Source organism: Filicampus tigris, chromosome 9 (assembly GCF_054856515.1).
Source record: "Filicampus tigris isolate MCC_2025a chromosome 9, RoL_Ftig_1.0, whole genome shotgun sequence".
Classification (NCBI taxonomy): Eukaryota; Metazoa; Chordata; class Actinopteri; order Syngnathiformes; family Syngnathidae; genus Filicampus; species Filicampus tigris.
In genome coordinates this window covers 14109109-14121164 of record NC_141225.1, presented here as the reverse complement: position 1 = coordinate 14121164, position 12056 = coordinate 14109109, and the positions used below count along the sequence as shown (strand labels likewise).

The window sequence follows — 12056 nt, the reverse complement described above, 5'->3', positions numbered from 1 at the left end:
TAAAGGACCCAAAGGCACTTTTTAATTCAAACTTGGTTACATAGATTGTAGATACAACTAATTTGGAGAACAAGACAACATATTGCGGCATGATACTCCTGTGGTCGAACAGAAACTTCAAAGTAAATTAGTTTGAATGTTTAACTCATGGTCAGGAAGATGCACAGTGGAAATAATTCACAATGCAGTTTTACACGTTCATCTTTTTGGTAAAGATGGAGATTTCATTATATATGCATTTTTTTAAAAATCTACTTTATTAAAACATATTGGGATGTATTTGATTTTCTCTTACAGTACAGTATACACAAGCATCAAAATATTGATATTATAGCTGTCTGATGCGCAAGTACTTTATGATGATTTTGATTTTGCAATAGGATGTGAGTCACAATATTCTCCTGACTGGGTAAGTAATCAACCAATGAATAAATTAGGGCTGTCAAAGTTAAAGCATTAACTATGAAGATTCATTTAAATTTCATAATGCACGAAAAAAAAATTAACTCAGTTTTATTTACTTTCTGTAGCAGCTGACCTCTGCTCACTGTGCAGACAAACTTAGAGGAGAGTCACTGTCGCAAAGACGGACTTTTACGTAGTTTTACTTCAAAAAGTTGACTCAGAAATCCAAAATACACTTCGCAAAGCCAAATACCAATACCATATTAGCTGTGCGCCTTTATTGTATCGTTCAGACGTTGTATTTTACAGGAAAATAATCATATTCAAGATCAAAGCTATTAGAACAGTCTTTGCATCAAAATATTCTTTTACTTTTTTTCCATATTAATTCCAAGATTTTACTCAAGTAAATATTGGTTCCGAGCTTTGGAAAAAATTGTTGTTGAAAAATACAACTAATCGCGATCAATTATGGAAAATTTTGCGATTAATTAGTTTAAACATTTTAATCGCTTGATAGCACTAGAATAAATATTTTATTACATAGTAAATTTACATACTGCCTGTTTAAACATTAAACATCTAGATTTAAATGAGTGAATTATCACCCAATCTCTGTTATTCGTTCCTACTACTGCGATTCCCACACCAACCTCATACGTGCTAACACAGTCTGGCTGCTAAACAAAGTAAACATTTAAATCATTTTATCCAAATGTATGTTGCATGTGCCAACTTAGTCTTCCATCACTTCTGTGGTTTTGGGTTACTGGTCGACAGTGAGGCCGGCGTTAGAATCTTGCCGTTGCTCATTTTTTCTACTGCAGGAGAGACAAAGCCTTTTCCCATGCACAGAATAGCAGCCCTGCTCCCCTTTTTCCAGAGAGAACTTGAAGTGACAAACCTGAAGGACAAATCTGAATTGACTCCAACTTGGTAATGCACACGTGTTTGTATGAACTTTGTAGTCTGATGGTGCCAATACCTCACATCTGTAGCACTCTTTGTGGAAGATGCGTCCTTCACTTTCGACATGTTCCGGAAAACCCCCGTCACTGGTCATAATTAGCTTGTGGCAAGCACTGCACGTCTTAGCAAACTTCCTTAATTCACAGAAATCAAAAGGAAACATTGGACAAGGAAAGTCCAAATGCCAAACTGGAAAAGTGTGACACCACAGCATATTACGTATCGCAAAGCTACAGTCTTTGGCACTTATCATTGTCATACCTGCAGTAGTCCAGTTGGCAGTAGACCTCTCCAGTGTCTGCCTGGATGAAATGTTCAAGTGGCTGTTCACATGTTACACAGGTAAAACAAGTTGGATGATACGCTCGCTGGCGTGCCCGAACTAGTCGCTCTCTTATCCTTTCGCCACATGACCAGCAACGTTCAAGACGATTCTGCAAAAATGAGGAGAACACATTGTTATATGTACAAAGGTTGTCGCTGTTTTAAAACAAAAAACAAAAAAAACCATCATACATTTTATGACATTTTAATTGGCTAATTTTTTTTGTATTTGGAAAGCAACATTGTCTAAAAGTCCTGCAAGCCTTCCAACCATGTAACACTTCTTGGGCAAAGTGCAGTAAAATAAATTTGTGGTGAAAAGTTTTCAAACATGACCTTAGGCCTAATATAGTCAGGGTGTGTTTTATGTGGACAAATTTGGTGTTGATGGTGTCTAGGAAAAATCACTTCAAAATTTTGAACCTTACACATTCGACTGTATGTACTGAAGACTTGTCTTTACCTCATAGCACGCTTCACATTCAGGGACTTCTGAATTGTCGTAGAACGTTTTTCCAGCCAGAGGCCTACTACAAGTCTTGCACATGAAGCAGTGTTTATGGTAAATCTTCTTCAAAGCGGTCAATGCTGGTTCGGAAAAAAGTATGGGCTTCTGACAGAATCCACACAAGCCTGCATTGCATGCAAATTAAAACGAGGTTAGATGACATGCATCATCAATGCCTGGGAGATGTTAATAGAGGTCAGGAAAAGGTTACCTCTGCTTTCACTGTGGTTAACTTCCTGGATCACATTTGTCTGTTTATTTGTATCCGTCCCACTAGATGGCGGTCGTTTTATCACCTTAAACGCAAAGCACATAGTTGATGTAAAAATCAAATAAAGTGGCAACAACAAATACTTGCTTGTTCTACTAGGATACAAGTGCTTATCTTTTCCTATAGTAATGCTCAGTACTGATTTAACCACAGTATATGATTATTGTTTTGGTTGTATGCTGGTGTAAAACCGTGTTGCAACATGCTGAGAGCTGTTCTGATATTTTAACAGGCGCTTTCTGCCAACTTTGTTGGGGTCACATCATCACTGTATTGATGGAAGTAATTCATCATCTAATCCAGGTATGAATACCGCTGTATGTTCTTTATTTGTAAAGGGAACTCTGTACCGTTTACTGTGGTGTTTGAAAAACTCTTTCCTCTTTGGTATTTTGTTTGCCGTTTAGAACCAAATACACTGGGGGAAAAAAAAGTTTGGGGAATTTACTCCATTTTATTTTGTCAAGGGGTCACATGAAATACAGTTGTCTTTATCCAGTTACATGTTCCAAAGAGGAAGTCAACCCCCAAATTTTCTTTACAATAATAAATTCTATGTAGCCCAACTAGTCTAAACACGGCATTCTGATTGGTATTGTGTTTGTGGAATATGAGTTAAAGCGGAAGTCAACCCAAACATATTTTTGGCTTAGGTTCAGAGAACAGGTCAGCCGTGATTGGTCGTTGTGAGCAGTTGTGATCAGTCGACAGAAGACTGTTGACTGAAAATGGCCGCCCCCGGAGATGGCTAAAAACGAGTGCATTTTGCTGCTTAACTTATATTCCACAAACGCAAAATGAATCCGAATGCCGTGTTTCAACTAGTGGGCCTGCTGGGAACATATTGTTGAAAAAAAATATGTTTGGGTTGACTTCCGCTTTAAGTAGCAAAATCCACCCATTTTTAGTCACCTCACGGGGCGGCCATTTTGTCACTTGCTGTCAACTGAAAATGACATCGCAGTTGCTCAGGGCTCAAGTAACAACCAATCATGGCTCAGGAAAACAGGTCAGCCTTAAAAAAATGTATTCGGATCCAAATGATTTTATTTCGTACGACCACTTGACGAAATGAAATGGAGTAAATTCAACACAACATTTTTTTTTTTTTCAGTGAACGTTTACCTCTTTGTTGGAAGGTGGTGGCTGGGGCGAAGTTGGAGGCCGAGAGACAGGTTTCGGGGCAGGAGGAGGTGATAGTGTGGGCAGTGGATCAGGGGAATATGAATGCAGCCCAGAGGGATGAGAAGAAGGAGGAGGGAGAGGGGGAGAAGGAGAAGCAAAAGGAGGCGGTGAGAAGACATCTGTTGAACCTGAAATGTTAAATAGAATTGTTTTCCATCAATAAATCAATCAAACAGATATCTAAGTTTCTTCATCTTCCCCAATAACATGTTTCAGACTTTATTGGAACAGTTTAGGGCAGTCTAGGCCCTATTCTGTTCAAGCATATCGGCATAAGAACACATCCGGAAATGGGTCACATTCTACAGCTCAATAAACACGCCTGTGGAGACACCGAAATTTCAGGCCAAGTTTGAAAGCAGTCAACTCACTTTACACTTGGCAAGGCACCTTGATGAGCACTGAATTGACAGGAAGTGATGTGGTGTACGCAAATGATCGACACTTGGTTTTCTTCTTATTTTTCTCTTGTTCTTTTTTCAGTTATATTTCACTGTTAGTGGCTGAAATAAATCGATTTACACATCATTTAAAAACACTGATTAAAGAGTTTGGCAGAAGTCGTGGTGAAAGTTGAAAAGACAGCAAGTCAAAGTGTTGACTTTCATATTCATGAATAGTATATTTGCATACGTACATACAAACACGCATAAAACATGAATACATCCAAAGAGTAAATGACAATACCATGTTGTCATAAATACCTGCAACACCCCTGTTGTCATTTTCCCACGTTGCCATGTTGTGTCCCAACTGGACCGATGTATGGCTCTCAGACCGTGAGGGCCTTTGGGAAAGCGCTTCAGTCGCAGAGCTGTGAGATCCTGAGCTCCTTTGGGAAGGCCCTGCATGCACCCAGCCCTTTTGGTTCCCACCGTGTTGCTTGGCCTTGGTTTGGTGAGGAGATGCCAAGGTGATGAAGACACTGGACACTTTCCTGCTTGAATCTTCCGACGCCATGGCTATGGAAAAACCCATTCATCGTCAGCACCAAGTTCCTACTGATCAACTGGTATTAAATGTACTGACGATGAAATGTCTTTCTGAATATAACCTATTAACACCCTAAAACACAAATAATGATCATATCAAAATGTTAGTAGTGAGGGTCGGGAGTTTTTGTCTGCTGTGGGTTTTTTTCAATTTCTCGCACAGATTGGTGCAGTCGATAGACCAAGTAGCAGCCACTTTTTAGCCGGCACGTCAACAGCATCTGAGAGCGGACTGCACGGCTTAATTTTTCATAATTTGGAAAACTTTTTTTTTTTTAATACTTGCCAATCTTCATTCATATTTGGCAGGGTTGTAAACAACAATTTTCTCGGTCAAATGTAGAAAACATTTATTTTTACTTTACAGGGACTTTAAATAAGGCCATGAACGGGGATGTCTTGCTTTTCTGGAATCTATTGCCATTTTCATTCATGTTCCCTAGTTTCCGTTCCTTCTTGTTGTCCTTGTATTTTCTGCCTTTTAAGACCTTTCAAATGTAGATAGTTAAAGCAAAAAGTCATCAGAAAAAAACAAATATTGATGTAAAGTACAAATATGTGATAAACCTCCATCAGTACAGTAAAAACATATTTGTACCTTTTTACTTCCCACCACTATCAGTCAGTCATGTTCACTCGGTTGTTCGAATGAAACCGTAGACAGAGAGCTTGCAGTTAGTCCCAAAAACAATACTACTACGATTATGAGATAAATTGCTGTCTGGATCTTTCGTTGCCATTGGCACCTAGGAAAGAGCTGCCACTAGTAACTGATGTCATCTCACCATTGACATTTCAAGCACACAATATTTGATTTACACTAACTAACTCTCTAACTAACTAAATAAATGAATAAATAATTAATTAAAAAAAACAAGTGGTGCTTATTACCTGAGAGGTGAAGTAATGCAGTTTTTGGCTCGCTTCTGTCGTCTGCGTCCCAACAGCACCGCGTTACTTCTTGATCTTTCTTGGTTGACTTTACTCTGAAGAGGTTTATTATATTGACAGAAAGCCACTCCTTGTTTACTTCCAACCTGTGCTCTTGTTCATGCACGCCTCCTCCTCCTTTTCTCTCTCTGGCTGGCAACGTCACTTCCGTACTAACCGTAAAAGGTAAACTGTCAGTCTTAGGGAAACTGTGACATACTTGTCCATCCATTTCTACTGCTTATCTCATTCAAGGTCACGGGGAAGCTGCCTACGACAACTAACTGGACGAGAGACTGGGCGCACCTTGGACTGATCACCTGTCAGTCGCAAGGCATGACGTGTTGGGCCGCCATTAAAAAAATGGTTGTAACCACGTATTGCTGTTTTTATGTAGCCTTTATTTATAAGGTATTTTTTTTATTTAGTTCACTGTAGATTTGATCTTATAATGCCATTGAAGGAAAAAAAATGCAGGTTCACAATTTGAGTGAAGATGCCTTATATGGATATACCGGGTACTTAAACAGAAAGTCAGGCAATACTTCCACCTTTTTATGAACGCTAGTCTCATAAAGTATATGATAATGTTTCCACCATGGAGACGCGAAGTCACATCCTCACGCTATCTTTTGGCACGTGCCCAGGGCTTTTCCCGTAAATTCATATTATTTCCCGGCATCACTTACTTTATACTGACTCTGTTTTCTTCTCCTTGTCCTCATTACACAATATTTTCAATTTGACATGGTATCAGTACATGTCCTGTCATGTCCATTTGGTTCATGCACATAGAGCAGAACATAATCTGCACATGGAAAAATGCTGGGTTGTTTTCCTAATCCACTTGCTGCTAGCTATGGCTTTTGAGTAGATTGGGTTACCTTTACCTGAGGTTGGGTTAATTATTTTGATCCAGCAGATTGCGTTGAAGATTGGATTTGGGCAGGCTAGAGCTGGTCGCCATAATGGATGGGTTTGTGTCCTGAAGTTGAAGCAAATATAATGTAACATTCTCATAAAATATGGAAATAAAATTCATATAATTTTTCACCACAACCCTACTGATAACCTGGTAACCAATTTCCAATGGGTAATTTTTACCCCTTGTTGGATCCAAATCTTGATCAAATGTGCTGGGTCAAGTTCTCAACCCAATGCACTGGGTATAAATAACCCAGCATTGGCTCTTTCCCTTTTGGACCCGGTGTTGGGTTAGCCATTTTAGCCAATTTGGGTTACTTTTAACCCAGCAGTTAAAAGTGTGATTATTGTCTCTAAAAGATGGGATACTTTGGATTAAAAGTCTTTTGTCTGTCTCTACTCACCGTTTCATTTTGAACATTTTGAAAAATGGTGTCTATTTCTTTAATTTGGACAAATGTTCACGTATCATAGTTCAAAGGTTTACGGGGTTGTTGAAGGAAAAGCTCACCATAAGATTGCATAACAAAGCCCTAATAGTGATTTTACCAATGTCCATACTGTACCGAAATGCATTGGAAAAATCTGTAAGACTTAATATAACTGCTCTATGATGTTTTTGAAGAAGAACACAGTGTCCTAGTGGTTAGGACGTCTGCCTTGAGAGGTCCTGTGTTTGCCCACACAGATGTTCCATTCATTAAAGACTCTGAATTGTCCATAGCTGATAATGTGAGTGTGGACAGATTTTTGTCTCTATGCACCCTGTCATTGGATGGCAACCAATTCATTCAGGATGCATGCAAACCATTTCTCACACAGTCAGTTGGACTCACCCGTGATCCTAATGAGGATGAGCACTAAAAAAAATGGATGGGTATTTTCAATACTGCATGAACCGACCCACAAATAGCAGTAGCACCAAAAGTAAACGTAATTTTTGGCATGATAACTGATATAATTAAAAATCAGAGAGTATCAATAATGTGGTCATAAGTCTTTTAATTTATATTAAACATGATGTGTTGTATTGGAAGCAGACTTCAGTGATCATCGACTTTTTGATGGTGTGTTACTTGTACGTTCTCTTTTTCTGTAACTGGAGCGTTGTCCATATTTGGTCATGTTGGTGTCCTCCTCTTCCTATAAAAGGGTAGATATTAGAGATTGACATTTGGCTACATTTCTTGGAATGCAATGGGGAAAAAAATAACAATCAACAGCCTATAGTACTACAAACGTTTTTGTTGAATTTACTCAATTTTAATTCGTCAAGTTGATGCATGAAATAAAGTAGTCTGGATCCTGATACATACAGTAGTCTACACTGAAAAAAAATGCCGTGCATCATTTACTCAATTTTAATTCTTCAATTGGTGGCACTAAATATAATCATCTGAATCCAGATACATTTTTACATCTACTAAAATGTATAGTTTACTTCAGTAAACCATACATCTACTTAAAAAATGTATCTGGCTTCAGATTATTTTATTTTGAGCAACCACCTGATGAAATATAATTGAGTAAATTCAACCATCATTTTTTTCAGTATACTTAAACATTTTTGTCTGGATCCAGATGATTTTATTTCATGGAACCACTTGATGAATTTTTTTTGTTGTAAATTCAACACACCATTTTTTTCAGTGTAGTTGAGACTGACTCAACAGCAATTTTGCTGATTACAGCCTTTTAGTATATTTTGCCTCAAATGCTCGATTACTCTGTCAACATCAAAATTTAATCAGAGATTGCTTTATGTGTCCCTTTTTGAAGGTGATTAAAAAAAATCTTTACTTTTTTCCCAGCACATCAGGTTTTTGAGATATATTCATGTTTTGGTTTTAGGTTGGACCAAGAAAATCTTGCACAATATAGATTTTGCATTCATAGCTATGATGTTCAGAAAAAAATCCCACCTATTGGTGAACCTAACCCTTAATTCATAAATATGAATAAATATACTGCTATATCACACCTAATGTGGTAGAGAAAAAACAAGGGCATATTTGGAATCATTGTAACAAAAAAATCATCTCATGTAGTTTACTTGCATCTCTGATTCATAATAGTGAATAGTGTATTGACCTGTTTTATTTAACAATCAATCCACACCATTCGTGATGATCAATTAATCAACGAAATGACGAATTTTCATCCTTAGTCCATTTGATTGTGTAGGTCAAAATTTCCCCACACTTAGGGTGAGGACCCAAAATGGGTCACGGGTCAATTTTTATCTGCTACTAATTTGAGAGTTAAAGACTGTGAACTGCTGCATTGAGGCCCTGGATTAGGAGATAAATACAGTAGATTGCAGTGATTGCATCATACAAATTAGAACTTTTTTTCTCACAGACCTCTAACGCAATCTGCAGCAGGTCTTGAGAGAACAGGAGGCAGACAGCTTCTCCCAGGAAACTGACAAGGACGTGGAGGACATCAGACCAATTTCCCATTGACAGCATCAGCACCAGCAGGGCCCCCAGGCGCAGCACGACAGTGTGCAACAAGGCGTCTGCGCCCCTCTGACGTTGTTGATCCTCTGGGTAAAATGGGAGGAAATGTGAATTTAGGCTTTCTAAAACAGCGGACCTCAAACTGTGGCACGGGGACTACCGGGTGTCTGCCGGCAACATAATTACATTGTATAATTTTTTTTTTTTTTTTTGCCAATACAACGAACTACTAATCCAATTTCTCCTCCCAGGTTTAGCTTTGGGCAAATTAAAAAGCTCTTTTCTCATGTAGAGACATAAATACCCTCCTTTACTAATTCCCACCTTGATTATAGACCACCAGCATTGTGTAACAAAGTGTGAGGGGAGTCCAAAACTTGAGTGCTTCCTTCTGGGAAAGAAAGTGGTCATAAACTGTGGCGAACGAGGCCACAGCTGCCACCGCAAAGACCAAAACAACCAGCCTCTGCAGAAAGGCCAGCAGGGTGTATCCTGAGGACAGGAGGGTGATGCACATCCCACAGTAGCGCTCTGTACTGTGCAACGGGTAGAGATGGGCCACGTGACTCCACAGAGAGTTGCAACAGCCTGCCAGCGCCCAACTGAAGGCGGCAGCCAGGAACAGGCTTATGGAGCTGTGCGGCGCTTCCTGATGGAGAAAGTACAGAGTAGAGATGATGCTGCAACCCAGGGAAAAATGGCTCTGGATGAGGACCAGTCCTAAGCCTCTGCCACCAGCATCCTGGGGGAGAAAAAAACCCACATTAGAAACTAGGTTTAACTGGGAATGCAGTATCAGCTTCTCTGTTTTGACTCACCAGTCGCGCTGATATCCAGGCAAAGACAGCTCGCAGGGAAAATTCCAGAGCTATTAGAGAAGAGACCCGCGGGCTAACAATAGACAAGAGGCCAGTCAAAGCCCAGAAGTGGACTAATGATCTCCATTTGGCGCTATGCGGGCTTTTTGGTGGCGGTGTCTTCTCCTTGCTCTCCGTTTCAGAATCACTGCTCAGAAAGATGTGGAAGGATATAAGTTTGCTGCATCTGATCATGTACAGCAGGGGTGCCCAAATATTTTCCTACAAGGGCTGCAAAAATAGATTCAAGGGACATCTTTTTGTCATTCTTCTCCTTTAATTTATTTAAGACACTAAAACCAATCCATCCGTGTAGCTAAAGCTATGTTAAGCTATTCAATATTGTTACTATACTGGGTGTCCCGAAATTTACTGTACACATTCTTTTTTTCGATTTCATTTCAGTTACCATTCAGACGTGAAGCCATCAGTGTTTAATTGATTCTGAAGTACCAAGTAATGTGTGATTGGTGGAAAACAAGGAAGTGAAGATGAGAATTCCTTCTCCTGTACTGCTGCCGTGCCACCTAGTGTAGAAGGTAAGTAGTGCAATGAAGGCGTTGACACGAGCCGCACATGTCAGTTGTTCCTTTTTAGTATACGCCCAGGGGTGAACATAATTTTTTTCTCGCATGAGTACCAGGAGATTGTCTTTGGTACTCACTACTAGTGGTCCAGCGGATCACATAAATCACGGTTCGGATCGGTCACGGATTTTGAGTCACGGATCGGATCGTTTTTTGCATGATATGAAAAAAAAAAAAAAAAAGCTAAATAGAACTTTGTCTTCTTTTATTTTATAAAACGCTTTTGCCCATGAAAAAAAGTCAACTCCTAATGTCTAATATGGCCGTTTAGGATTTAAGAACATAATTTAATGTACATTTCAAAGTATCCCGCCAGACATTTTGAGCTGAATGTTTTAACAATTATTAGGCAAAAGTGTTGTTATAAATGAAATGAAGACAGTTTATTTTTATTTTATTTTTTTCTGAAAAAGGCGAAGTGCAATTTAAGGCACCTTTCTTAAAACATGGACAGCACATTACAAAGTAATCTAGGTCCACAATATAGAAAAATAAGTTTATACAAAAAAAAACAGCAGCTGTTGAACTACCAGCTAATGATATCAGCTGCTAGCCACTAACGCCGGAGACTTGTGCCGTATCATACAATGACAGCGTAATCAACCAGCGGTTTGTTCGTGTCCTAAATTAGCGACTGAATATGATTTCAAGACAGCGTTGTGTTAGTGTTGGTAGCAAGCGTTAAAACTGCCGAATGACGACAGTCAAAAACGGAAGTCAAGTTAGTCGTTACGCCACCACGTGGGGCCAACTTCAAAGTAAATGTTTACTAAGGCTATTGCGTTGGAGGCATTAATGACTCAATGTATTATTGGTAAGCTTTATTTTGAAGTTAACCTTTGTGGAGGCGGTGTGTTCGTTGAGTATGTTTTCAAAACGCTCTTGTACATGCATTTTACGTGATCTTGAGGGAACATGTATTCAATTTCCTCTGCTGAATACGGACTAATCACGTTGCCTTATTGTGAACGCGCACAGTTTTTTTTTCACCAACCATTCTGCGGATCGTGCCCATCCTGAACCAATGCTTGATCCTTACCAATCAAAGATGATTCGTTGCACCGCACCACTAGTGTGTATAGGTACGCGAATGTGCGTCGTGACGCAAATGACGGTACGCGTCAGTGATTTCTCTTGCGCATGCGTACCTGCGTGCCAGTTATGTGCACCCTTGTATATGCTGCAGGCCACTATAAACATGCCACAGGCTGCAAAAGGCCCCAGGTTGTACTTTGGACATCCCTGATGTACAGTAATGAACGTTTTCCATTACAAAAAGCTCACCTGCACATTTGAGTAAAATAGTACACTCTCATCAGGCTGCACAGCACTGATATTCCACATGCAGCTACAACGCCTTCAAAACACATACGCCAGCAACAACAGTTTTTAAATACATGTTACAACATTGAGTGTCATAATTTACCCCCTAGTTATTAACTCACCTTGAAATAAACAGTCAATTGGATTGGATTCCATAGGAAGGATTTCCAGGATCCAAGAGTAGGGGAAAAACATTTTTATGTTTTCCTTGTGTATTATAATATTAGTCTGTTAAACCCCATGCCTGTTTATGGTGGATTCCTGTAAGCCAAGCCTCTGGCTAAAGATTAAGTGGATCTCCCTGGTGCCTGTTGATCAT

At 39.4% G+C, this 12056-nt stretch overlaps 2 protein-coding genes across 4 annotated transcripts; both read right to left on the bottom strand.

Moving 5' to 3' along the window:
- Positions 1 to 6726, bottom strand: fblim1 (filamin binding LIM protein 1). 2 transcript variants are annotated; one of them, XM_086041981.1, is made up of 9 exons: positions 6475 to 6726; positions 5546 to 5757; positions 4367 to 4624; positions 3603 to 3790; positions 2418 to 2502; positions 2162 to 2331; positions 1636 to 1808; positions 1391 to 1508; positions 1 to 1309 (listed from the first exon to the last, which is right to left on the bottom strand). In XM_086041981.1, the coding sequence occupies exons 3-9, from the start codon at positions 4620 to 4622 to the stop codon at positions 1172 to 1174; spliced, it is 1128 nt and encodes a 375-aa protein (XP_085898107.1). In that variant the 5' UTR covers positions 4623 to 4624; positions 5546 to 5757; positions 6475 to 6726; the 3' UTR covers positions 1 to 1171. The 2 variants fall into 2 exon arrangements, with proteins under 2 accessions (XP_085898107.1, XP_085898106.1); XM_086041980.1 differs by lacking the exon at positions 6475 to 6726 and having other exon boundaries at positions 5546 to 6111.
- A 764-nt stretch (positions 6727 to 7490) lies between these two features.
- Positions 7491 to 12054, bottom strand: LOC147142123 (transmembrane protein 82-like). 2 transcript variants are annotated; one of them, XM_086040883.1, is made up of 6 exons: positions 11860 to 12054; positions 11699 to 11771; positions 9789 to 9975; positions 9295 to 9712; positions 8872 to 9056; positions 7491 to 7651 (listed from the first exon to the last, which is right to left on the bottom strand). In XM_086040883.1, exons 1-6 carry the CDS (start codon positions 11930 to 11932, stop codon positions 7559 to 7561), a joined length of 1029 nt encoding a protein of 342 aa, XP_085897009.1. In that variant the 5' UTR covers positions 11933 to 12054; the 3' UTR covers positions 7491 to 7558. The 2 variants fall into 2 exon arrangements, with proteins under 2 accessions (XP_085897009.1, XP_085897008.1); XM_086040882.1 differs by lacking the exons at positions 11699 to 11771; positions 11860 to 12054 and adding an exon at positions 11454 to 11640.
- Between the last annotated feature and the right edge of the window lie 2 nt (positions 12055 to 12056).

What these genes read in the sequence shown, in the direction of transcription:
- fblim1 (XM_086041980.1), bottom strand. Translation starts at nt 5,816, where the DNA reads ATGGATGGACAAGTATGTCACAGTTTCCCTAAGACTGACAGTTTACCT. An exon ending in CACCACCTTCCAACAAAGAG is followed by an intron (nt 2,503 to 3,602) that starts GTAAACGTTCAC and finishes TTTGCGTTTAAG; the next exon opens with GTGATAAAACGACCGCCATC. An exon ending in TGCCAACTGGACTACTGCAG is followed by an intron (nt 1,509 to 1,635) that starts GTATGACAATGA and finishes CTGTGAATTAAG; the next exon opens with GAAGTTTGCTAAGACGTGCA.
- LOC147142123 (XM_086040882.1), bottom strand. Translation starts at nt 11,614, where the DNA reads ATGTTTATAGTGGCCTGCAGCATATACAAGGGTGCACATAACTGGCAC. An exon ending in CCTGGATATCAGCGCGACTG is followed by an intron (nt 9,713 to 9,788) that starts GTGAGTCAAAAC and finishes TTTCTCCCCCAG; the next exon opens with GATGCTGGTGGCAGAGGCTT. An exon ending in GCTGGTGGTCTATAATCAAG is followed by an intron (nt 9,057 to 9,294) that starts GTGGGAATTAGT and finishes CATTTTACCCAG; the next exon opens with AGGATCAACAACGTCAGAGG.